Source organism: Sarcophilus harrisii, chromosome 3 (genome assembly GCF_902635505.1).
Source record: "Sarcophilus harrisii chromosome 3, mSarHar1.11, whole genome shotgun sequence".
NCBI classification, from domain to species: domain Eukaryota; kingdom Metazoa; phylum Chordata; class Mammalia; order Dasyuromorphia; family Dasyuridae; genus Sarcophilus; species Sarcophilus harrisii.
In genome coordinates this window covers 83,002,385-83,026,978 of record NC_045428.1, presented here as the reverse complement: position 1 = coordinate 83,026,978, position 24,594 = coordinate 83,002,385, and the positions used below count along the sequence as shown (strand labels likewise).

At 33.5% G+C, this 24,594-nt stretch overlaps 1 protein-coding gene across 1 annotated transcript in view; it reads right to left on the bottom strand.

The window, feature by feature from the left end:
- Nucleotides 1-24,594, bottom strand: part of ORC2 (origin recognition complex subunit 2) — a 41,768-nt gene that overhangs the window by 15,315 nt on the left and 1,859 nt on the right. The window contains exons 2-10 of the mRNA XM_003765876.4: nucleotides 24,478-24,581; nucleotides 23,868-24,011; nucleotides 23,141-23,233; nucleotides 18,286-18,378; nucleotides 17,475-17,506; nucleotides 12,471-12,528; nucleotides 9,887-10,074; nucleotides 6,823-6,921; nucleotides 4,743-4,852 (exon numbers count right to left, since the gene is read on the bottom strand). Coding sequence (XP_003765924.1) covers nucleotides 4,743-4,852; nucleotides 6,823-6,921; nucleotides 9,887-10,074; nucleotides 12,471-12,528; nucleotides 17,475-17,506; nucleotides 18,286-18,378; nucleotides 23,141-23,233; nucleotides 23,868-24,011; nucleotides 24,478-24,571 — 911 coding nt within the window. The 5' untranslated portion in view covers nucleotides 24,572-24,581. The remainder of the gene's footprint in view (nucleotides 1-4,742; nucleotides 4,853-6,822; nucleotides 6,922-9,886; nucleotides 10,075-12,470; nucleotides 12,529-17,474; nucleotides 17,507-18,285; nucleotides 18,379-23,140; nucleotides 23,234-23,867; nucleotides 24,012-24,477; nucleotides 24,582-24,594) is intronic.

Sequence of the window (24,594 nt, the reverse complement as noted above, 5' to 3'; positions counted from 1 at the left end):
AGGAGAGAGAGAGGAGAGAGGAAAAAGAAGAAAAGAGTGGGGAAAAGAGAGAGAGAGAGAGAGAAAGAGAGAGTGTGTGTGAGTGTGTGTGTGTGTGTGTGTGTGTGTGTGTGTGTGTGTTGGAGCCTAAGTCTTAGAAAATTCGAAAAACACTTGAAAAACTCGTCTGTGCAGGTTCCTATTGCTGTATACTCAAGAGCATCAATCAGGACTTCTGATTGTTTAAGGTACTAAGATGATAAAACCCAAATATGAATGAATGAAAAAGGTACTTGGACGAAATTGGTCACCATCATGACAAACTTTTAAATCCTACTCATAATGACTGAAGGAAAGACTATGATCATGGAAAAGAAAAAATGACTAAGACATGAATGAAGATTTGTTTCAATCTTTACCAAAGATATCAAGATACTTAGACTCAAATTGCCTTCTAGAAGTAGGTTAGAATGGTATTGTTTAAAAGCAATCAGTATTAAATATACTTTTAAAAAGATGTAATGAAAACCCATTAAATTTTGACTACCACAAACAAGTGACCATGAACTTTTTTCAATTTATTTTAAAATACTAGGATAAAAAAAAATATTAAAATTTGATCAAGTTAAGTTTAGAGCAAAATAAAAGTAATACAACAATTAAACAAAGAAATAAAGTTAATCAAATTAGTCCAATAAATGGCACTGAAAATTATTATAAAATGGATTCAAAAGGAGATTGAATAAATTCATGAATGGCCACTAAGAAAAGGAGAGTTAAAGCTAATATCAGAAGACAACTCCAAAGACAGAATGCAATTCCTATTGCTTAGCCATCCATTACTTATCTTAATTTACCCCATTACTTGCGTTTATGTTTTCATAAGTATAAATCACATAGTTGAGAGAATACCCTTAATCCAAGAAGAGAAAAGAGGGTTTTACAGATACCAAGGCACAGCATACGGAGAAGATAATGTGGTCTTGTGGAAAAAGGGCTGGATCTGGAGTTAGTGTTAAGATTTGGACCAGAACCAACTACTTCTTGGACCATGAGCAAGTTAACACTGACTACTTTTGGCACCTCTCTGGGCCTCAGTTTCCCCTTCTATAAAATGCAGGGGGTAGGGAAATAGGTAGACGAGATCTTCTCTAAGGACCCTTTGAGCTTGAAATCCATCCAATCCAAACCACTTATTGAGGGCCTACTCTGTCCAACGCACTGAACTAGGCATTAAAATACAAAGACAAAAACAAAAAACAAACCAGCCCCCCAAAACTGATGTCCTATATAAAGATGTATAATATGTACAAGTACTATCTTCTAGAAAAGAGATATGAGGGAAAGCCCCTTAAGACTTATCAAACATGAAGATTGTTACCCACTACTAAAAATTTATGTGAAAATGAACTCATGTCCATCCAATCCTTTATGCCAGGCACTTTGCTGCCTCCCCTACTACAGGTTCCTTCTCCTCCCTGCTTTCCTTCAAGAGGAAGTCAGTTTACTGGTTTTGAAATTCCTACTGTTCTGATTGGCAAATGAATGAATGCAAACTCACTAAACCCATAACAAACCATAACAAACCTCCTATTCATCTTGCCATGAGCTCCAAAGACATAGCGACAAGGTTTCCTTCTCCATTCCCACATAAAATTGTTCTCCTTTTGTAATGAAAAGCATAATCAAATCATTATCACCACTGATTTTGCAAGTTTTATGTGGCAATCAACTACCATATGACTCCACTCAGCATTCCTCCAGCTCCCTTCCCTGGACATTAGTCATCTATATGCATTGCCTCTCCCATAAGAATACTAGAATTAGAATGCCTTTTGAGGGCAAACATTGTCTCGCTTTTGTATTTTCATCCCTGGAGTTTAGCACAATGCCTGGCATATAGTGGGTGCTTAATAAATATTTTTCCAGTTATACACTGATAACTATCAGGAGATGAATTAAATTTGTTACAGGGGTTTCTGGCAACCAAGAGAAAGGGGAGAGAGTTACACTTTTTCCTGGTTGTGGTCAATCCTTAGCAGCACTTCCTCTAATAGTCCAATTTCACAGATGCACTATCTTTTGTTTTCTTCTCCATATCCAAGCGAATCTGGGACAGGTATAAGAATTCCATGTTATGTCTCTAACTCCAAAAGCTTATGAAGTCATAGGTAAGAGACTAAAGGACTCAGGAGCACAGGCAGTATTTTCTTTTTCTCTTACATTGAAAACATCAGAAAATATAGTAATATACTTAAAGTAAACCAGCTGGCTAAGAAAATGTCAGAGATTAAGATTTAGTTTTCTGGACCATGGCATGAAACATACAATAAAGGACTCTTTGCTGAGCACATATAAAGAAGGCAAGGAATTACATATTTGTCTGCAGACTGTCTAATCTAATTAGGTAGTTTTGAAAATATAAAGGACAAATTCAAAACAAAACCCAGAATCAGCTTCTAAAAACCAGATTATCTATTAACAGAATGCAACAGCTGAATTTGTTGACTAAGCTAAATATAAATTGTACAGGTCAACAAGTATAATATAAAAACAGCAGCAAAAGTGCTCTGTGATCACAAGAAACCAAGTAAGAAAAAGATGATAGAAATGGTATTAGCTAACTTATATGTCTATACATAATTCTTTGGGATACAGATAATAAGCAAAGAAAAAAGGTAGGTAAATATAACTGAATAGGTATAAACTGGTAGGGTATATAACCCATGACTATAGTTATTCAATGTTTTCTGTTCAAAAAGAATAGATTTGATAGAACAGGAGACAGGAAAGCATTGTATAATAAAAAGGTATTCACCAGTGTGGAAGTCCACACACCTAAGGAGGGATATTTAGTGGAGAATATTTTGGTGAAGTAGAAAGGGACGGTAAACCATGGCAATATGATGATGATATGCTGTAGTTAGCAAGTAAGCTGAAGGAATTACATGACAAACTGAATGCAGAATACAAAGCAACCCAAGAAGTGGAATAAGTATGTTATGAGAGGGGTCCTCCACCTAGTTGCCTCTTTTTATTGAAAGCAAATTGGCTAATAAATTCTTGATTTACTTAGTTGATGATTTCACCTGTCAAACCATATACAACACCCCAAGTCCTGACAGAGAAGGAGAATGCCGAGTACAGGATAATTTGAATCTTAGATTTCCAACTTCTTGTTCTCACTTTTTCCTGTTCCTGGGTAACTTAAGAATTTTTGGTACATTCCTACTTTCTGGGGCTTTTCCATTTTCTGAAATCAATGGCATTAAAGCCTTAACCAAGAGAAGCTCCCCTGAAGAGGGCTTTTGATCAGGGCTTCATTCTTTTAGGAAGCTGATGAATGGCTTAACTACTACAAGCTGGTCTTTGTTTTTTCAGTACTAAGAATTCCTGGACTCACCAAGGACTAAGACCAAAGCTGAAACTGATTCTGAAAATTAAGAATGAGACTAATGTGGCTTTTTAGAGAGCTCATCAATAAATTCAGAAGACAAATAAGTTATGATGGCTCTAAAGCAATGGATGTCTGAGAAGAGCATTAAAAACACTGAATCATGTGTACTTCTAAGTATAATATGCTAGGGAGGGGGTACTATAGGGAAATAGTTCTAATTGATGGAAAGTAAACATATTTGGACATAGTAATATGACCAACAATTCTAATTTGTGGTTATGACAACAGCATATAGGTTTGGAGGAAGCATCCTTTAGGAGATGGAGTAAGGGAACAAGGAGAGGAGGAAAGCAGGCTAAGAATAATTTGTGATAACAAAATGATTACATTCCTAATAGAGAACTGAAGGTATCCAGACTTTACTGGCCCTAATATTTGTGTAATAATAGTTAAGCTGATAATAAGGAATTAGACATAGGCCCACTTGAAAGCAGGGTGAAATTTGTTTAGGGGTGGGGGACAATAACTATGGAAGACCACACTCAAGAAGCTCTGGACAGATCATGCAGTCTAACAATAGGTATCAGGGGGGAAAAAAAAAAGTATTCTAGGACTACACCAGTCAACAGATGCAGCAGTAGAGCCTGTTTCTAGGAGCTGAGAGAAGAGAACCAGATAAGATAAGCTGCTTTCAAAAGGACCAAAGACTGAGGGTAGGGTGAGGGGAATAGTCCAGAAGACCGTCCAGATTCTGATAAACAATATAAAAAGCTAGAGAAATAGGTTTCAGAGAGCTTCCAAGGACGGTCAATTCCAGTCATGGAATCAGAACTAAGTTAAATACTAAGGCCCAGAATGAGAAAAATTTTAGGGGGAGGAAAGTAGGAAAACTATCTTTTAGCTAGTGGAGACTCAACCACAACCATATTCACACCCTATGTCATCATGTACATTCCCATGTGACACGGGGCAATTTGTATCTCTTCACCACATCACAGATAGAGAGATGTCAGGGATATGAGAAATTACCTAGTCCAACAATCTCAATGTACATTAAGGAAAATGAAGCTCAGAGAAATAAAGGGACTTGCCCATGATAAAAAGTGGCAGAAGTGGGATCTAAAGTGGGATCTAAACTGGGATCCTCTGAAGGCAGAAGCCGTCCTTTCTCCACTGTACTCCTCTGTTCCTCAGGTGCTTCAATCTTTACTCAGGGGCAAGAGATGTTTTGTATGCTTTTTGTGGTTATTTATAACACACACAGCTTATGCATAAGACAAAATAATGCATAAAACTTTTAAGTAAAAAGCAGTGTTCAAGCATAAATTCAATTATTCCCATAAGTACTTGAAATCATCATACTTACTGTAATTGTAACATCCACTTGTGAAATAGCTGTTCATGCTGTTCATTTAATTCTTTTAGCTCAGCAGAAAAGGAAGGAGAAAACTTACTCAACAGGTTGTGCAAAGTTTGCTAAAAATTAACAAAAAAAAGTGACCGTGGGTTCACATATATCAAGTAAAACAAAGCTAAGAGTTTTTCCATACTAAAAGATTCTCAGGTGACTTGTTTCCTAACAGGAGTATTTTGAAATTAGCATGTTAGTGATGAGGAAAATCCTGCTTCTGAATTGCTTGTGGATCCTTTTAAAATAATATCTTAAATATTTTAAATGCTTCATAAGTGTCTATACATGAATTTGTAAAGGAGACAATACTGCAGAAGTCCCTATCTGAGTTAAATAAAAATTCACTATCATAAGCAAGTGATAAAGCTTATTCCAGAGCCACAAAGTATAGCTTTGAAAAAAGACCATTAAAAATCTAGAGGATTGAGAAAAATGGGATATTAATACATTGTTGGTGGAATTGTGAACTGATCCGACCATTCTGTAGAGCAATTTGTACCTATGCCCAAGGTCTATAAAACCATGCACATCCTTTGACCTAGCAATATCACTATTAGATCTGTATCCCAAAAGAGTTTTTTTTTTTTTTGTTTTTTTTTTTTTAAAGGAAAAGGACCTATATGTACAAAAATATTTCTAACAGCTCTTCTCTCAGGACAAAGAAATGAAAATTGAGGTGATGCCCACCAATTGGGGAATGGCTGAAAAAATTTGATTATGACTGAATACTACTGTGCTATTAAGAAATGATGAATGGAAAGACTTCCACGACCTTATGCAAAATGAAATGTACTAAATACTAAGTAACAGCAATATTATGAGATGATAAGCTATGCAGTAACTGGCTATTCTCAACAGTGCCTTGTATTTTGAGCCGAGAAGGATCTTAGATACCATTTAGTCCACCCACTCCTGTTTGGGTGATTAGAAAACTAAAGCTCCAAAAGATTTAAGTGACATTTCCCTGTGTTCTTGAGGTCACGGCACACCACCTACAATACAGTTTTTCTGTTGTAAGAGCTTCCCATAACAGGAAAGCCTCTGACAGAGGTTTCTTTCATTTTAGTTCACTAACTGATTACATTTTAATATAAATGAATTCCATTCATTAAGTATATTTAGCCCCTAAGGCATTTGCAATATAAGTCTCTTATTTCTGACCAAGGAATAAAAAAAGCTTTAGACAGAGTAAGTCCATCTAAAGAAATTTCTGGCATGGAGATATGGAGAAATATTTTTGGATGATGAGACACCCTCTTTTGTTTCTGAAATCATCTTAGGTGAACTATTAAGTAAAACCATGGAGCTTTCCCTGATTCAGACCATTTTTGACAAGCAGTTTGGGGGAAAGTTGTCATTCAAAAGGGAAGGAATGGAATAGATCATGTTTATCCTTCTATCCCCAGTAGGGAGATAAATGCTTAGATAAATGCTTATTAAGTGACTGATCTTCAATCTCTCTCCTTCCCATATTCAAGATACTCAGGGAGCAACTGAATGCAAAATGCAAGAGCCAACAAACCCATCTTTTAGGAGAGGTGGGATAGAAAAGGGAAAGAGTAAAAAGACCTAAGGAATTTCAGAAAACTATATATGTGGTAGAAGGCCTAGGAACCCTAGGCCTCCTCAGATAGAGTATTAAAAAAAATTGGGGAAAAAAACTTTTAAACTTTATGAAAATCAATGGGTATGGCTGAATAATAGGACTAAAACGTGTAAGATAAAAGGGAAAACAGAGATACCAATGTTGATACAGATACTGCCAAAATAAAGGCAGGAAGAAACTCTTAAAATCTATTCTGTCCACATAAAACAAAGCAAATTACAATCATTTTTGCAAACTTCTTACCACTCATACCTAATTACCATGTAACACAATAAAGAACAGAATATCAGTAAATGTGTACTATGGTGTCATCTAGATTTGACTTGATTACAAGTAATCCTGTTTACATGTGTTAACTCTCCATGGTTTGCTATTTCCATCTACAGATCCATTTTTTAAATGTTAAATTGAACGATTCTGACAACATACCTGATCCAATTTAGTTTTCTTTAGTTTCTGCAATGTTCTATCTGACGTTAAAACTTTTGAACTGCTGTGAGCTTCAAAATACTCTTCTACTAAATCAGTCTGAGGAAAAAAAAAAAGAAAAGGTTGGTTTACAGTGAGTTCAAGATAATCTACATCAAAGTGTTAACAGGAAATTGAAAACACATGAAATTATTTTTCTTATCCAAGAAAGAATTGTTTAAAGGCTGTAAATCCATTTGCAGTAGATGATTACCAACACATTTACAACCTCCATTTCAGGTTAGGGGTCATTTTCACTACTTTTACTAAGAATTTAATGGAGTTATTATTGTCATACACACACACACCTCTCCCCAAAAAAAGACAAACAGGAATAATTCAGAGAAATAAGGGAATGTTTATATGAAGTGTTTCAGAGCACAGAGTAGAATTAAAAGAATACACACACATGCACACACATACACACGCAATAGTAACAAATGAATTCAAACTCCATGAACTGTTATATTCTCAAAGCCAGTTCGCTCTCCAACAATGCAGATGGCAATGAGTTCATTTTTATATAACTCTCATTCATGTACAGTGAGACTCCATATACCCAATGTGCTGAGGTCTTTTCCTTATACTTTCTTAATACTGTATGGATACCAATGGAGCATCAGGTTATCCATCCTTCATTCTCATTATGTGATGGTCCATCTTCTCCATCTTCTCCCCCCCCCCCCCCCCCGAGGCAATTGGGGTTAAGTGACTTGCCCAGCGTCACACAGCTAGAAAATTCCAAGTATCTGAGGCCAGATTTGAACTCAAGTCCTTCTGACTTCAGGGCTGGTGCTCTCCCCACACTGTACCACCTAGCTGTCCCAGGTCCATTTTTTAAAATGCTCATATGTTTCTGTGATGACAACCCTTACAGCCTTTTTATTAATCTTTGGATGATTCTGCAGAGATAAAGTATTTCGTGACCTGGAAAAATAATAGTTTTCAAAAAGATGAACCACAAAGAGATCAAAGTAGTTAAAGACCTCTATGAACAAAAGCATTTGTAAGCAGCATTGTCGTGGCAACAAGGAACTGGAAATTGAGGGGCTGTTTTTGTTGATCAAATTACAGCAAATGAATAATGAATTATTTCATCATAAGAATAATGTGATGGCTAAGATGCAGGATTATTAAGTCAAAGAAAAAACTATCACAAAGAGCTAAAAGACAGATCATGGATTCTAGTCCTAATCATTTATGGTTTACACATCAACCATGAGAAATGAAAAACTAACACTGAACCTCAGAGATCATCAACTCCATCCTTTTATAGATGAAGATGAAAAAGATTAAGTGATAGGCTTTAACATAGACTAAAGAATGTTAACCTTCCTCCTCACCACCACCATCATACCATTTCCTTTAAAATGACTGTGTCTAAAGAAATTCAAAATGTTTTCATTTAAAAAACTGATATATGGAAATAGTCAAGAAGTTATTATTCAAATGTTTTCTTCATTTTCATTTCATGATTCATGATAAATGTTCTAAAATTATGAAGCCTTGAAATCTTTGACATATAATATTCTATTTACTGAATTCCTTCACCTAGATATACATTCCCAATGCTGGTAATAAACATTTTCACAAAAGAATACAATTGTTAAATAATACCTTTGGAAATTTAAAAAAAATTTAAAGAAAAAAAGAAAAAGATTGAGGAATTTGCATAGGATTATACATCCAATAAGTGTGTAAAGGAAAATTTGAATTCAAGAACTAGCCTATTTATCTACACCACCAAAAAATATTTATACAGTATTTTGCAAGCTTTATAAATGCCAACTATATGATATTTTTTTAAAATTAAAATACAAATGTATTTTATTTCCAGGTCTAGATTCTCTCCCTTATTACCCCCCCACCTCCACCCATTGAGAATACAAGAAATACAAAATCTATTACAAATGTGAAATCAAGCAAAACAAATTTCTGCATTAGCTATATTCCCCTACCCCTTCCAAAGAGGGGGGCTGGGAGGGAGGGTAGGAATGAGAGAAAGAATATGTTTCCTTCTGAATTCCAAGTCCTTCAGTTCTCTATCCAGAAGTGACTAGCAGATTGTATCAAAAGTCCTTTGGAACTGTGGTGGGTTACTGTTTAATCAGATATTGATACTATGTTTTTCACAGTTGATAATCTTTATAATATTGTGGTTATTGTATACATTATTCTAGGTCTGCTCACTTCACTTTGCATCAATTCATACATGTCTTTCCAGGTTTTTCTAAAACCATTCCCTTCATCATTTCTTATAGAAAAATAGTATTCTATGACTTTTGCATGTCACAACTTGTTCAGCCATTCCCTAATTGTTGGGCATCCCCTCAGTTTCCAATTTTTTTGCCACCAAAAAAAAAGAATTCTATACATGTTAATACATATGGATCCTTTTCTTTTTATCTCTTCAGGTTATACACTTAATAGTAGTATTGTTGTGTCAAAAGGTATGCACAGCTTAATAGCTTTCTGAGCATATATGATGTTATTGCAAGATCTTTTAGTCTTCTTATGACAGCAATTCATTTACATTTTGGATAAGCTTCAGGAGGAAAGCTAGACATTACAGTGAAGAGAATTTCAGGCTGAAGTCAGCAAGACTCAACTTTCTGAGTTCAAATCTAACCTCAGACCTTTATTTGCTGTATGACAAATCACATAACCTACAAAATGAGCTCAAGACTCAGAAGTAGCAAACTTACTTTAGTATTTTTGCCATGAAAACCCCACATAGGGTTACAAAGAATTGGAAATGACTGAACAATAAAATAAAAATTCCAATATTTAGTAAGACATTATGGAAAAAAAATCAACTGAAGCTAATTAAACAGATACCTATATGTATTTTTTATGTATAGTTCCAAATGTAAAACTACTGAAATATAAAGTATTTAACTGTTAAAATGGAATAGGGAAGAAGCCACCCAGAGAGAGTTCTTTTCTTAAAATCCATACTGTTCTCTAGATTTAGTCTTTGATCATGAACAATCTCTCTTTAAAGCAGAAGAGTTTCCCTACTTACTGTCGTGTCTTTTTTCATTTTTTTAGCTGATACTTTTTTGCAAGATGATGAAGTTGATTTGTGCTTCACAACTCTCTTTTGATCCATTACTTCATTTATCTTCTCTTCCTCTTCCTGTTTCACTCCTTTCTCATCCTCTGAGTTCGAATCAGAATATTCACTTTCACTGTCAGATGGTAAGGTAGAAACTAGGACCAAAAAAAGCAATAGTGGTTTGTGGCAACACTAATAAAAAATATGGCTCCCCACTGCCTCAAATAAGCAAGTATGATTCCGGAATTTAAACTCCTTCCTAACCTGGCTCCAAGAGGCCTTTCCAGGCTCATTATATCTTACTTCTCTTCATTCTCTTGGCTTTGGCAAACTCACTTTACTGTTCACATGACATTCCCACTTCTCTTTATTTCAAATCTCTACTTTCCCTGAAACATCAGCTGAGGTACTATAATCTACATGAAGCCTTCCTTTATTCCTCCAATCCCCCCTCCCCCAGTTAATATCTTCCCTTGAAACACGCTCTCCCCCCCCCCCCCATTTAGCTCCTCTTTATTTAATATATATTTATACTAAATCTTCAGATGGAATTTTATCCACTTGAGGACAGGATTGTTTCTTTTTTCTTTTTTTCCCCTTTGTATGTCTAGAGGCTAGCAAAATGTATGACACATAGTAGGTGCTTAATAAATGTTTGTTGACTGAATATAATAATTATAGAAAAGAGTAAACAAACAATAGCTAAACAAAAAGACTTGGTAAGGATATACTGTTATGTTAAAATGAATTTTAAGTACTTAACAGTCAAAAAAATTAAGGGCAGGTAGGGGCAGCTAGTTTGCGCAACAGTTAGAGCAGTATCCCTGCAGTTAGAAAGACAGAGTTCAAATCTGGCCTGAGACACTTAACACTTCCTGGCTGTGTGACCCTGGGCAAGTCACTTAACCCCGATTGCCTCAGGGGAAAAAAAACCATTGAAATCTAAGTCTTAGCAGGAGATAAAGGCCTCAAACATTTCACTACTAGAATTTTTAGTCATACAATGTACATTAGTCTCAAAGAAAACATTTCAAATATGAAATGCATTTTAAACTCACTTATTGTCAAAAACAGATTTTATTACCTTTTCCTCTAAAATCTCCCTAACTACTACCTTACCAATTATTATGGGCACCTCCACCCTTCCGGTCCCTCAGGCTAGGAATCATCCTGGACTACTTCCTTTCACAGGCAAAAGCTGTTGCCATAGTCTATTGATTTCACTTCTGCCATATCTCTCAAATAGGTCCCCTTCTCTCCTGGCACTGCCACCTCAGTGCTGTCCTAGTGTTCATCACTTCAGGCAGTCCCTTCCCATTCCATTAAAGTGATTTTCTGGAAATGCAGATCAGATCATGTCACCCCTCTATTCAATAAATTCTGGTGATCGTTTAGCATTCAAAGCCCTTCAGCATACCCCAGAAACCTCGTGATCTTGTAACACAGCTCTTCAGGAACTCCTGCTCTTAGAACCCCTGTAATTAAAAGAGGGAAGGGGAGGGAGGGCAGCAGAGTTCCTCCTAGATGGTACCCAGGACAGTCATTTCTTCCTTTCCCATCTGGACATATCTTCCTTTCATGTGTTGTACACCCCATAAGAATGCGAGTTCTTTAAAATCAGGAAAAGTCTTTGGCCTTTTTTTTGTATCCTCAGCACTCAACACTTTGTCTATGTAATACATAGCCAAGTTCTTAATAAATGTTTCCTGACCACCAAAGAGTATTCAGTACAAGACATATGTGTTTAATAAGAGACTTAAGTAACATATTATCTACATAAAACAATGGCATTATAATCAAAATAAACAGACTAACATCACTATGATTTACTAGATTGTCATTGACAAACTCATTGATACTTATGTGCAAGGAACTATCCTATGCTGTGGTCATATTCAGGGCACATAAAAATTTTAGATGATGATTCCTATTCTCAAGAAGACTGTCTTCTTAACAAAAAGATAAATGATAACACAAGGATGCATATAAGGGCAAAATCAAGAGACATAGCCAGTCAATAAACAATTATTAAGCAGCTACTATATGTCAGGCATTGTGCTAAGCAATGGGCATTAAATAAGAGAAAGAAAAGAGAGTTTCTGTCCTCAAAGAGCTTATAATCTAATAGGGAAAAAATACATAAAAAGGAGGCTGAAAAGTGAGTAGAAGAGTAAAAAAGAAGAAACAATACACAACAATAATACGGAAAGAAAGTAGCTGAGGCAATATTTTAGAGGAAATCATACTTGAATTACATCTTTTTTTCCCATGTAAGAAATTTTATGGGTCCACTCTAAACTCTAGGATAACTTAATGCCTTTCCCCACTCTTTCTCCCAACCCCGCACTTAACAGTATTTTATTTTTTCCAATTACATGGATAGTTTTCAACATTTACTTTTTGTAAGATTTTAATTTCCATTGTTTTTCTCCCTCTCTCTATTTCTCCCTTCCCTTCTCCTTCCCCATCCCACCTCCCCAAGAAGGCAGAGATATAACATATCAGTGAGAACTCTCTTCTTTTTTAGTGGGAACTTATGCAAAGTACATACCTGTCAACCTTTTTCTTAGTCTGTAAGGTGTTGATAGAAATTCATTTTTCTCATCACTCTGTAATATTAGGATAGTTTTTAAAAAATATGTCACCTAGTCTAATGAACAAGCAAAGTCTTAATAGTAAAACTACAAGAAAGTAAGTTGTTTTCTCCTTAAATAAAAAAGCAGAATACTAAAAATACATTTATGTAGCCTTTTACAGTAAGAAAGTAGCACATGACCCCTGAAAGGAAAAGAATCAACATTTTTTCTGTTAGAATTCTTACAAAGTGTTAAGTCACTTATCTAATTTAGCATGGTACTTAGCAAGTTCTCCAGCTCACTAATGTATTTAAGTACTCAGTGGAGTTCATACTTTTAGGAGATTCACAAGTCAGGATTCAGTATGAGATTCACAAGTTCAGTGGAGGAGATTCACAAGTCAGGAACCCACAATCCCACTCTCTCAGAGAAGGAGTCAATCTTTGAGTTCATACCTCTAAAAGAGCATATAAAAGGATGAGCCTCAGTAAAGAGTCAACAGAACTGGAGATTCAGAGAAAACTGGAGCCTGAAACTTAACACTTTGTAAGGATTCTAACATTTTTCTTTAAAAACAAGATACAGAATCCAAGAAAATTGGATGAGACTGATTGAAGATGACATTAAATATGACAGGGATTAAAAAAAGAGACAATGCAAAAGAAAAATAGAATATTCTTAAGGTTCCAATCGGGAAAGACCACAGTAATCCTCAAAAGTATTAGAAATTATGTTTTATGTTTAACCTATATTCGATTACTTGTTGTCTAAGGGAGGCAGGTAGGAAGAAGGAAAGAAGAAATATTTGGAACACAAGGTTTTGCAAGGGTGAATGGTGAAAATTATCTTTGTATGTATTTTGAAAATAAAAGGCTACTATTTTTTTTAAAAGAAATTGTTTTAAATAAGATAAAATATAAATTAATACATACATATATATAAAATCATACACATATATAATTCATATATATATATATAAATAACACCTCTGTTTCTCTGCAGGTGAATAGCATCTTCTTTCATAAATCCTAGTCTTTCCACCAGCTCATCATTTCCTACACCACAGCAATATTCTAACTTTATAATGTTTAGTTCTTTTAAGTACTAGTAAAATATTGATCAATGTGGTTGATATATAGTGTGATTTCCCTATTTTTCTCTTTTGAGTGAATCTATTTTAGCTTTAACTTTGTCTAAGATCATGAATTTTTTATATTAATTCTATTTCTGATCTTTATTTTATATTTATACACACTTTTCATTTTTATGACATTTTCTGAAAGCAATATATTACTGAGTTCAAAATTTTAATCTACTATCTATTTCTACTTTATGGGTGAATTGCTCCAATCCATATTCTAAGTTATAATTAATTACTTCTTGCATATTTTCTTCCCTCCTATATCCTCTCACTATCCTTTTCATTCTTTTCCTATTCTTCTTACTCCTTTACTTTCCTTCTATCAGTTACCTTTTCTTCCCAATTCCTTAAGCTATCCACCCCTCCAAGAATTCCTTCTTAGTCCTCTTCCCGCTAATCTCCTTGCCCAATTATTTCTTTCTGAATTTAGAAGACTTTTATATACTTCTTTATAGCTCCTTCTTTACTCCATTACCAAAGACATTAAGGTTTCAGCACTATCTACACTCTCCCCTACTAATTTCTTTTGTATCAGTTTTTCCTTTTTTGCCTCATTCAAGTTTTATTTTTTTTTTAGAATCACCTCAGCCCAAAACTTTTCAAAGTACTTCAAAGTATTCAAATAAAAATGACAGTGATAAAGAAACTGATAATAATTTCATGTATAAAAAATAAATGATTTTAACCTGAGTCCTTTATCATTGGACTTTAATATTATTTCTCCTGAAATAATAAATTTTCCATTTAGTTTTGCTGTTTTTGTCACAAAACCCTTAAAGTCTTTCTGTATGTTAAATGCCCATTAGTTTACTTTAAACACCCATGTTTATTTTTTTGTATAATGAAAATTTTCATTTTAAATTTTTTGTAAGCATTTTTCACCTTCAGCTACATTTTCTTTTGCCAAAATTTTAGCCACAATATCTCCAATCACTCCATCAATTAGCTATGATCAGGTGAAAACATGAGGGAAGAGTGAGAGGAAGCACTGTTAGATATTCCTCTCTACAAGCTCTTCCAGACAGATATAGAAAATGTACCAAATTGAAGCCTAATGGGGAAACAATCTGCCCAGCCTGGCAGAGAGATCCAGAGAGAAAGAGACAGACAGACAGAAAGACAAAGAGAGAAGGAGAAAGAGAGGATAAGAGACAGACAGAGAGAAAGCAAGAGAGAGACAAAGAGAGGGAGAGGGGGAAGAGATGCATGTTCAATTGTGTAATTACACATAGAAAAGTCAAATACATAATTAATGAATAGCTATATAATAAGCTACTTGAAGACAAAAATATGTCTTCTTTATCTCTGAATCTCTGCTAATGCCCAGTGTGGTATACTGCACACACATAGTGAATATGAATGACAGATCTCATTTTTTTTTAATAGCAACTTAAAATATTAATTATCTTTTTACTCACATTTTACTTAATAATAATAACAACAATAACTGTTAACATTTATACATAATTTAATTTAAATATGCTAGGAATTGCATAATGTTAATATCCTTTCAAAAACCTAAGGAAATAGGTAAGATTATCATTTCCATTTTACGTATGATCATATGAGCAAAATAAATTTACTTTGACCTAATTTATAATTTGAAATAATTTTCTCCTTGCCTCCTTATATCCTGTAACTGTGTGGCCAAAAGAAATAAGAGGTGGACCCTTTACAAAACAGTTCAAACCTTCAGATTGAATTGAAATCACAAGTCTCTGCCCAGCTAACATCATCTGCTCTCACAACAACTAAGGCTCTATTTACCCTAAGGCAAATTTAGTTATTCTCTTGTTCATGTTTCTCCTGTCATTTGATTCTATGTTAAAATACCTACAAAGTTAAAATTTCATTTGGGTTTCAAAATTTTCTCCAGTGACTTCTTTTCCAGCTGAAGGTTGATGCTTATCTAATTATTTTCTGTCTTAGCCCACCTTTTCTGCATTTACTACAGTATTCAGATTATTAAAAGTTATTACATTTTTTTCCATTCAGGAAAAAATGAAAAGAGACTTTATGTTTCCTTGTCAGCCACAAAAACACCAATCTGCAACTGTCCATTTCTCTTTCTCTCTTCAGGATATCAAATACACAGCTCTTTTTATTTGACATTTGACATCTTTATATAACTACCTCAAAGTCAACGATTAATTAAAAACTGTTTTTATTAAAAAGCTAGGAAGAGATTTAAAAAATCCCAATCACCACTATACTGGAATATAATTTTTAAGAGATCTTTCAACAAAGTATAACAAGTTTTTAAAACACAGATATATAATAATTCCGATAATTATGGAGGCAAAATATTTTAACATGTATTGGACTACCTGCCATCTAGGGGAGAGGGGTGAGGAGGAGGGGAATATGTTTTGTAAATAAAAAGCTAAAATAATAATAATAATAATAATAAAATTTATGGGGATATTGTATTTAACATATACTTTAACATATTTAACATCTATTAGACTACCTGCCATCTAGAGGAGGGGGTGGGGGGAAGGAGGGGAAAAGTTGGAACAGAAAGTTTTGCAAGGATAAATTTTGAAAAATTACCCATGCATATGTTTTGTAAATAAAAAGCTATTTTAAAAAATTTATGGAGGTAAAAAAACAATCAGACATCTGAAGAAAACATATTCGGGAAAGAGCTATTAAGTATTAGATAAAGTTTTAACAACAGTTATAACAAGCACAAACTCTTACAGAACAAGCATGACAACAAAAATCTCAAATAGCAGGTTCTAAGAAACTATAATCCATTTTTTGTTAGGAAGATTGCTAGAAGTCTTTATATATATAATAATATGCTATGTAGGGTTTTTACCATACATGAGAAATAGGATTAAAGAAAAGCCAGCAATAAAACTAATGTTTAAATAAAGATCACCACTTTCCTCCAAGAGAATGTAATTTCTGAAGAATAGAGAGTGTTGTTATTTTATCTGCCTCTCCAGAGATTTGCACAGGGCCTATAAATAGCCGAGTTTATATTTATAGCTTTATCATGAAGTTCATGAATAAGAATTATTGGAAACAAGTGTAAAGTTTAGAGGAAACAACATTACATCTATACTCTGTGCTTCTTAACTACCTTTATAACTTTGGGCAAATAACTTAATTTCTCTGGACCTGTTTCTACATCTGTAAAATTAGGGAGTTAAATCATGACTTCAAAAGACAGATGATAAAACATCTTCTTGACAGATAGCAGATGAGAAATGCAGGAAGGAATATCTTTAGAAATGTGCACAAGATGTGGATTTCTTTCTGAAGTAAACTTTATTATAAGGGAGAACTTTTATTTATGGGTTGGGGACAGGGAGTAGATGGGCAAATGTAATTATTTTAATAAAGCATTTAAAAAATAAACAAAAAAGAGAAATTCAGAAGGGAACAGACAAGCTGAGCAGTATTAGTATACATGTCAAATTTTAACATATATTATATATATATATATATACACATATGTTTGTATGGATAGATAACACCCCCCACAAATTTTTGATACGTACACACACACACACACACACACACGTTTTATACATATACTTATATGTTTGATACCTTTTTCAATACTTATATGCCTAGAATCTTGTCCTCTTTATAGTTTTCAGTTCTTTAAATTCAAATCTTACAAGGATAGATTGATAACCTTAAAAGATTACCTGCAACATATTAGAAACAAACTCAAAATTTACATGATAACTTGAAACTAATCAGGCCAACTTCAATTTTTATATTGAGAAAACATAAATCAATAAGAAAAATTGATTTTTATGCTTATTCTATATAAAATTTTGAAACTACTCAATTCATAATGTTTCAGTTCACTGCTTACCTTTAATTGGTCTTTGTCTGATGTGGATTGCTCTATAAAATAAACATAAAATTAAATTTTGCTGAATACCATATTAGTTACTTCACATTTTAGCATATGTACCTATTTCATTAAGTACCCAAGCATCAAATTGTCTATCATTGTTCCTAAGATTATATAGTTCTACCTGAATATAAAATTATCTATCTGCATCTCAAATTTTCATTAATTGTACAATTATTCCTATTATATAAATTCACTGGTTTCTGATTTTTCTATGACATAATGAAGAACTAAAGCAGTTTTTTACTGATGACCCCAAATTATGTTTAGGCTAACTTTAATGCATGATTTAAATACAGCACAAGAAATTCCACAAACAAGCAGCTAAATTAGAATATGAGAAATAAAAGTTCCACTTCTTTAAAATAATTTTAAAAGTCTTTCAGAGTTTGTTCTTTCCAAGTCTTATCTTAATAGGGAGAACAGGTTTGACAGGCCTAAAGAAATTCATAAGGTAACAAGAAGAAATGAAATTTGTTTCATGGTTGACCCTACCATAACGATTTAGTTAATTTAGCTAGTGTCTAGATTTCGTATTTACTGCTGAATTCTGACTTGCTACATATTCATGCAAAGAGGTAAAATTTCATTCCAAAGTTAAAGGGAAAAAAATTTTTGCACCAATTAAAAGAAAAATTTAAAAAAATAAAAATCCTATAATGTATTGTGTTAAGCTAATAAAAGAGCATCCAAATCAATGAGAAAAAACTTTCTTCAAATTTGGTGAAATACACCAGTTATCCTTTCATTCTAAGACTCAACTACTTACTTTTGCTACTTTGTGGAGTGTTTGCCATCTTTTCAGCATTCTCCTTAGAAATCAGTGAGGTGCTTTTCCCCGGTGTTTTTGCTAGTTCATGAGCTGAAAAGAAAAAATGTCAGTATCACAAAAGAGATACAAAATAACTACTCAATAAATCACAATAAATCAAACCAGAAAAAGAAGCTATGTTACAATTAAAGATAATGAACATCCATGTAGTTGATCTAAACAACTAAAGAGCTCAAAATAACCAGAATCAGAGGGTATGTGGCTTAGTGGATAGAGAGCTAGTCTCAAACTCAGGGTTTTATCACTCATACAAACGAGGGGCTATATGACCATAGGCAAGTTATTTAACCTCAAAGTGCCCTTAAGGGAAAAAAGCAAGTCATAAAGGAGATGCCAACTTGCATTGGTAGAGGTAGTTTCCTCACCTGGAGGTTCCTTTTAGTATAGAATCAATAATCCAGTTCTTCCCCCTATTATTAAGTCCTTCTAAACTTATCCCCAATCCCAATTTTAAAATGTCTAACCTCCTTTGATATGCACAGATTGTTTCAAAATTAAACTTCATGAAGCTAGAAGAGACAATGTGGTCACAATCTTCCATCTCTCCTTTCATAGAGAACATTCTTGAACAAATGCTTTTCACCCACCCATTTCCTCACCATCTATTATCTCCTAATTATGCTTTCAACATTCAACTGAAATTGTTCCAGATCATCCTCATAAATATAATAAACTTTTTTTGCCCTTTAAAAAAAAAAAAAAACACAAGACAAAAAAGTTGCCATGATTAGATGTAGGTGTTGAAAGAGACCTCAAAAGTGAGAAAAATCAAACTGTTAACTTGTGGCATAAGACTGTAATGGAATTCTATTGTCCTATAAGAAACGAGTAGGATGATTTCAGAAAAACCTGGAAAGATTTACATGAACTGATGCAAAGTGAGCAGAACCAGGAAATCGTTGTACATAGTAACATTGTCAAATTGTTATGTTGATCAACTGTGAATACTCGGCTATTCTTAACAATACAAATATCCAAGATGACTCCAAAGAACTCATGATGAAAAATATTAACTGCCTCCAAAGAAATAACTGATGAAAAATCTGAATGCAGATCACAAAGTAGTTTTTTTCCATGGGTTTGATTGGGTTTTTTGTTGTTTTTTAATTTGTGCTTTCTTTCACAACATGACTAATATATATCATATATATTGTAGAACATATATTCTATGTGTATATATATTTGTGTGTGTGTATATACATACATATATATATACATATATGCCAATATATATTGTATAACCTATAATCAAATTGTTTACCCATCTCAGGAATAAGGAAAGTGAAGGAAGGAGAAAAAGAATTTGGATTTAAAAAAATTTTTAAATGAATATTAAAAATTCTTTTTATCTGTAATTAAGGAAAAGTATTATTAAAAAAAATAATAATAAAATTGGTATCATCTCCATTTTTGTAACTGATTCTATTCTGTACCAAACACTGACATTTTTTGCTTAAGTCATGTTTGTCTTTGAGTTCAAAAGTTCATAAATTTAGAAGTTCAGTCTTCCCCCCTAAGTTTAAAAGTTCAGTTTCCCTATTAAACCATTTAAATTAAAAGAAACTTGTCATCTCTATCCCATTAACTGTCCTTTAAAGAAGTCTAATTTATTATCCAAATACCATTAACAAATCTTGCAGATGGACATAACAAATCAGGAAAAATAGAAGAAAGGATGTTTGCTAGTCCCACATATCTTGTCCTGTCAATCATAACTGTGTCACACATCTATGTTTCCTACTTTGTAATCAATCATATTACTTTATTTGCCCATAGAAAACATGGCCTTTTGTCTATATAAAATAATCTGTCTTCTCTCCTTCAGAGTCTTTTGGCTTACTGAGGACCTAACAATCTCTTTTATTGGTATTTACTAACACCAATAAACTGAATCTGCTCAGAGCTTTGGATGAAAAGCTCACAGGCTTCTCCTCAGAAAAGTTAATACAAGAGTTGGTAAGGTTATTTTAGTCACATGCCAAAGGAATACAAGAAACATTATTTCATATAACACTTGTCAATCTTTCCCTGAAGTACTACTGAAGAATACAGAAAAAAGAGATTATACAATAAAGTGGTATTATACACTACATGAAATTAAATTATTGTTTCTTATATCAATTCTTTTTATGTTTTATTTGTTTTAATATTTTGCACCTTTTTTTGGTTTTCTAATTATGTAATTTAAGGTGAGATTTCATGGTTGCTGAAGATGATCTAGAATATTCTTTGTTAGTTTCATCTCCTAGAGTATAAACTCATAAAAGGCAGAAATTGTTCAATCTGCTTACTTTGGATTAGTAGTCCTTTTTCTTAATAATACTGATTCATGGACTTGATTGCTCACTTTATGTAAGTTTACCTTTTTGAAATTCATATTCTATATACAGTACTCTAAAGCAGAGGTCAGTATTTCTGTCATCTACACCTGTTTTAGTATATGCCTGAGATAAAATGGTCTTTACATTTTTAAATAATATTTTATTGTATTTAAAAATTTGAAAAATATTCTTAGCTCATGAACCATAGAAAAATAGGTGCAAGTAGGATTTAGCTATCTTCAATAGTTTGCAGACTCCTCCCCTATAGTATCAAAGTACAGACTATGAGAAAAACACATTTACAGAATCTGTGATGAAGAAAAGCACACCAATAAGGAACTCTATGGATGATCGGAAAACTTGTGAATAAATAAGTTCAAAATATATTTCAATCTATATAGTTTCTCTACTAGCCCATCCTTTTCCAAGAGGAAAAGCAGTCTTTACTCTTACTTTAATCCACAAGTAAGACTGAACTATTAAAAAGACTTGTTCAGACATAAATTATCAATCCTGTGAACATAATGCCTTAGTTTAAGTTAATGTTACTGTTACTAGCTATAAAGTTCCATAATCTTTAAGCTACAATTCTGATACAATCGATTTACAGTGGTAATGAACATTTTATTCTTAATTTTCCCCCTATTAGAAGCTTATTCAAATATTTTAATGTCATCACTTTTGTGAGAATTTTTTCACGTTAAAGTTTTATGTATTTTTACTTAGCTTATTGACTGACAAAAATTATTTGCTCAGTTGCTCTAATGGCCTCAAGTAACTTTTCTTTTTTTGCTGAGGCAATTGGAGTTAAGTGACTTGCCCAGGATCACATAGTTAGGAAGTGTTAAGTGTCTGAGACCACATGTGAATTCAGGTCCTCTTGACTTCAGGGCTGGTACTCACATAACTCTCCTCAACAATGAGATGATTCAAACCAGTTCCAGTTGTTCAGTGATGAAGAGAGGCATATACACCCTGAGAGAGGATTGTGGGAACTGAGTGTGGACCACTACATAGCATTCTCACTCTTTCTATTATTGCTTGCTTGCATTTTATTTTCTTTCTCAGGTTTTTTTTCCCCCTTTTTGATCCGATTTTTCTTATGCAACAAGATAACTGTATAAATATGCATATACAAATTGGATTTAACATATATTTTAATATATTTGACATGTATTGGACTACCTGCCATCTAGGGGAGGGGGTGGAGGGAAAGAGGGGAAAATTTGGAACAGAAGGTTTTGTAAGGGTCAATGATGAAAAATTACCCATGCATATGTTTTGTAAATAAAAAAGTTTAATAATTTTTTTTTTTTTAAAAACCTATTCCAAATAGGTTTTCCTATTTCCAAATAAAACAAAAACAAAAACAAAAACCTGAATATAGGTTATGAATTTGAAAAAACTTCCTAAATGGAACTTTCATACAAGTCCAACTGTGATGCTACACTCACTATTGCCCAATAGTGACCTGGTTCTCAGAGACTTTGCCACTGTAGCACAGGCTCCAAGAGAGTCTACAAGTGTAACTTAATGGAAATAAAAATAACATTTTGGTGAAAAACTGTGCTCTTCAGGGTTTCTTGATACCTTTTTTCACTTGTGCTATAAGGAATCACTATTTTTAATAGAATAATGGGTGGGTTAGAGGAGACCACCAGCAGGTAAGGAGAGAAGGTCAGAGGGTGCTGAGAAAAGAAGGTTGAAGTGAGGAGGAGGAAAGAGAGAAGAGTATGGGGAGAGTTAGGCTGAAGCTAAATGGAAGGATTCCTAAACTAATTTTAGAGATGCAAATGAATTGATAAAATTGGTTTTATCACTCATGTAGAAATGTTTTCATGAGACACTTGATCATCTTGTGCCTGGCACATAGTAGGTTCTTAGTAAATGCTTGGTGGAATTGAATAAAATTCAGAAGGGAAAAAAATGGATGAAGAAAGTCTGTAATAAATCTAGACAATATGCATTTGGATGAATCGTACATATATATTTTTAAAACACTGCTACTCTTCTGGGGATGACATTTGTAAATCATGGAGTACCACAGCATCTGATTCAAAACTCTGGGTCATTCAAAGGGCAACGAAAAAATGAACCAAAGCCCATTTATAGATGAAAACCAGTCTAGTTAAAACCACAAGAAATCTTGAAAGAAAAGTTAAATGAGTCAAAAACCACATGATCCCTTTGATCCTACTAGAAACAACTCTTGATCCACAGCCTAGAAATTTGGAAATAAACAGGTCACGAGAACAAGCGCTACTTCCAGTTCAGTCCTACAGTTACTATCAAAGGGACTAACCATTGTTTAGGAGTCTTTCTTCTACACCATAATCAATACCAAACACTAACCAACTGTCTTGGTCAAGTAGGTAAGCCCCAAAGCCTCAGGAATAGCAGGAACCTCCAGACCACTAGACCAACTTGCTCTCAGATGAGAAAAAAAAACAAATCAAGAATTAATAACATACCCAATTCTGCCATCTTTTCAGGATTTTTTCTGGTCTGAAAAGAATAAACTTTGCTGCTGCTGCTACCTGCAACACGGCCATTTTTCAAAGATTCTGAGAAAGAAAAACAGATGTGCAATAGTTGATAGTAAAAGCCAAATGAAAACAACTGAAATTCAAACTAGAAAGTGTTAGTTAATTTTTTTTTTTATAATGGTATGTGTGGTTTTTTCCAAATAAAAGTATTAGTGAGTCCATAACTAAATGTGGTCACAAAGGATAATTTCTTATTCTGCTGTCATTCATGGGATTGATTAAAATTGTTTTTAAAAAGCCAAGGTCATGGATTCAATGCCAATTTGGTCCAACTTTTTTTCTGTTTCACTGTCAAAAGAACTCAATTTTGAGTTTCCAGCCATGGAGCTAGCTCTATCTTCATTCATGGAAAAAGGCTAGTGGTATTGGCCTTATTGACATAAAATAGGACCTATATCTAAGGTCAGTACTTTCTCTGCAACAGAGTCTCAGGGTTACCTAGAATACCCAGAGGAAAAGTGATTTTTTTGCTTATCTAGTAATCCCTAAAGTAATATGGCTAATATGTCCAATAGCTTGCTGTCCTGGGGAGGGGGATATAGGAAAAGGGAAAAAAATTTGGAACACAAGGTTTTTCAAGCATGAATGCTGAAAACTGTCTTTGCATATAATTGGAAAAACAAAATACTACTAAAAAAACAAAAACAAATACCTTGGGTGTCTCCTCCGAGAATATCCACATAGTTCTCATCTTTTAAATCCTCCTGTTCACCTTCATTTAGCTCATTTTCCTGCTTCTTCATTAGTTTCTTCACATTCACCAAGAGCTGAGTTCGATCCTTTCGAAATTTAGACCCTGCAATTTTAACCAAAAAAATTAAAATAACCTGTTTCAATTTCCCTGAATAAATCAGAAAAGTGCTTTCATTTTTATATTTTTCAAAATTTTTAAAGATGTAAAGGAAAAAGAAAACCTTATCTGTGAAAAGGTGCATATACTCTTTAGGGATGAGTTAATTCCAACTCTTATCAATATTTCAAATTAGATATTTAAATTTCAAACATAATCAATCCTCACCCTCTGTAATTAGAATTAACTGCTTCGGCTAAGCAATCTCACATGTTTTCTTTAACTCTGCTAATTATGATTTCTTAGTTACAAAATTAAAAAAAAGAAACTCAGAAATGAAGAATTTTTATACACAATGTTAATGCTGGGGCAAATATTTCTGTCATTTAAACAAAATATCTTCATCTATCTGAAGGTGAGACTTAAATATTAAACAAGCATCTTTCTAAATTCAATTAAAGATATTCTGTACCTTCTTCTTTATCAAGAATGTGATTAAGAACATCGTCATCCCCTACAAATTGAACTTCCAGCATCTTGCTTTCTTTTACCTTCAAATGGTTCATCACTGTCAACCTTAATGGAAATA